Below are 1,937 nucleotides of genomic sequence, written 5' to 3'. Positions count from 1 at the left end.
CACTGCTGGAGATGAGGATTTCTGCCACTTCTAAGAAAGGGGCACTAACTCAGCAGTACAAATGCAAGCTCAAATATAAAAAAGTTAAGTGGAAGTTCCCCAAAGAAAAAGTATTATTTTGAGTGTATTTGTAAAATAATAGCATAGGATTGACTCAAGGACCTTTATCCAACTTGTCAATGTCTTCTTTCGACAGTGCATGATGCCCAAAGTGAAGAATGTCCAACAGCAGCTCCATCAGCCACTTCCTCCTCCTGCCATTCGCAGACACACGGCAGCTGCAGCTCCTGCACTCCTGCCTCTTCCTGGGCATCTCCCTGGCTGCCCTCCTGGCCAACAGCCTCATCATCAGCGCCGTAGCCTGGAACCACCGCCTGCACACCCCCATGTTCTTCTTCCTGCTCAACCTGGCTCTCACTGACCTGGGCTTAATCTGCACCACTGTCCCCAAAGCCATGCACAATTCCCTCTGGGACACCAGGGACATCTCCTATGAAGGATGTGCTGTACAGGTCTTTTTCTTTCTGTTTTTCATTTCAGCAGAGTATTTCCTCCTCACCATCATGAGCTATGACCGCTATGTGTCCATCTGCAAACCCCTGCACTATGGGACCCTCCTGGGCAGCAGAGCTTGTGCCCACATGGCAGCAGCTGCCTGGGCCAGTGCCTTTCTCAATGCTCTGCTGCACACAGCCAATACATTTTCCCTGCCAATGTGCCATGGCAATGCCCTGGGCCAGTTCTTCTGTGAAATCCCACACATCCTCAAGCTCTCCTGCTCCAAATCCAACTACCTCAGGGAACTTGGACTCATTGTGCTAAGTGCCTGTTTGGTATTTGTTTGTTTTGTGTTCATAGTTTTCTCCTATGTGCAGATCTTCAGGGCTGTGCTGAGGATCCCCTCTGCACAGGGACGGCACAAAGCCTTTTCCACATGCCTCCCTCACCTGGCTGTGGTCTCCTTGTTTGTCAGCACTGGCATTTTTGCCAACCTGAAGCCTCTCTCCATCTCCTCCCCATCCCTGGATCTGGCACTGTCAGTTCTGTACTCAGTGGTGCCTCCAGTTCTGAACCCTCTCATCTACAGCCTGAGGAACCAGGAGCTTAAGGCTGCAGTGTGGAGACTGATGACTGGACAATTTCAGAAATAGTGAAGTTGTTGCCAATTTCTGGAAATCACTTGTTATATATGTCATCCTTGATTGTTCTTGTTGGTTTGCTTGTGGGGTTTTTTTTTCCTTTGCATTATATTTTTTAAATTGACCAAAAATAAAGGTCATTGTTTGTGCCATTTGTTATTTTGCTTCTCTCCATCTTCTCTTAGACCCACAGGCTGAGCCAATGAGGAGCTGTGCTCATGGTGGCTTTAAACAAACTAAAGCATCTCCCAGCCAAGATTTCACCAGAGATCCCCCTTTGTTCCCTTCTGTGGAGCTGCAGCAGCAATGTCTGTGTGCAGAGCTGGGGCAGATCAGGGGTGGCACAGCAGCTGTGCCAAGGAGCAGCAGCACTTGGTGTTGCCAGTGCTGCTCCCATGCCACTGCCCCGCTGCCCTGCTGCCCCTCGTGTTGCTGTAGGGCCTGAGTGCTCTCGGGGTCGCTGCCAGTGCTGGGGGTGGCAGTGCCGGGGCTGCAGCCGGGACAGGCCATGGGCACTGCTGGGGCACAGCTGACGCCTCAGGGCAGGGCCTGGGGGCTCGAGGCTCCTTGCCCAGGCTCTCTCCAGAACACGCCCAGGCCAATGCGGAGCAGAGAAAACCCCCGTGAGCAGCTGCAGGGTGGCCGTGGGCAGGCTGGGGGCAAACAGCATGGCTGGGGCTCTGCAAGGTCCCTGGGGGAGCCGGGAAGGAGCAGCAGAGCAGGGGCTGATCCATCCCCACTGCGCTGGACAGCCCAGGGCAGCGTCCCAGAGTGTCCTCATGGAGCTGCCAACAACAT

The 1,937-nt window shown here is 53.3% G+C and overlaps 1 protein-coding gene across 1 annotated transcript; it reads left to right on the top strand.

Moving 5' to 3' along the window:
- The first annotated feature begins 218 nt into the window (after nucleotides 1-218).
- Nucleotides 219-1,219, top strand: LOC146421948 (olfactory receptor 14A16-like). Its single transcript, XM_085046919.1, has one exon. It carries the CDS (start codon nucleotides 219-221, stop codon nucleotides 1,149-1,151), a length of 933 nt encoding a protein of 310 aa, XP_084903045.1. The 3' UTR covers nucleotides 1,152-1,219.
- Nucleotides 1,220-1,937: the final 718 nt, after the last annotated feature.

Source organism: Lichenostomus cassidix, unplaced genomic scaffold (genome assembly GCF_008360975.1).
Source record: "Lichenostomus cassidix isolate B80296 unplaced genomic scaffold, HeHo_3.0 HiC_scaffold_46, whole genome shotgun sequence".
Classification (NCBI taxonomy): Eukaryota; Metazoa; Chordata; class Aves; order Passeriformes; family Meliphagidae; genus Lichenostomus; species Lichenostomus cassidix.
Note: the sequence above shows the minus strand (reverse complement) of the source record. Positions and strands in the feature narration are given on the sequence as shown.

Coding starts and splice junctions, on each gene's coding strand:
- LOC146421948 (XM_085046919.1), top strand. CDS start 219: ATGTCCAACAGCAGCTCCATCAGCCACTTCCTCCTCCTGCCATTCGCA.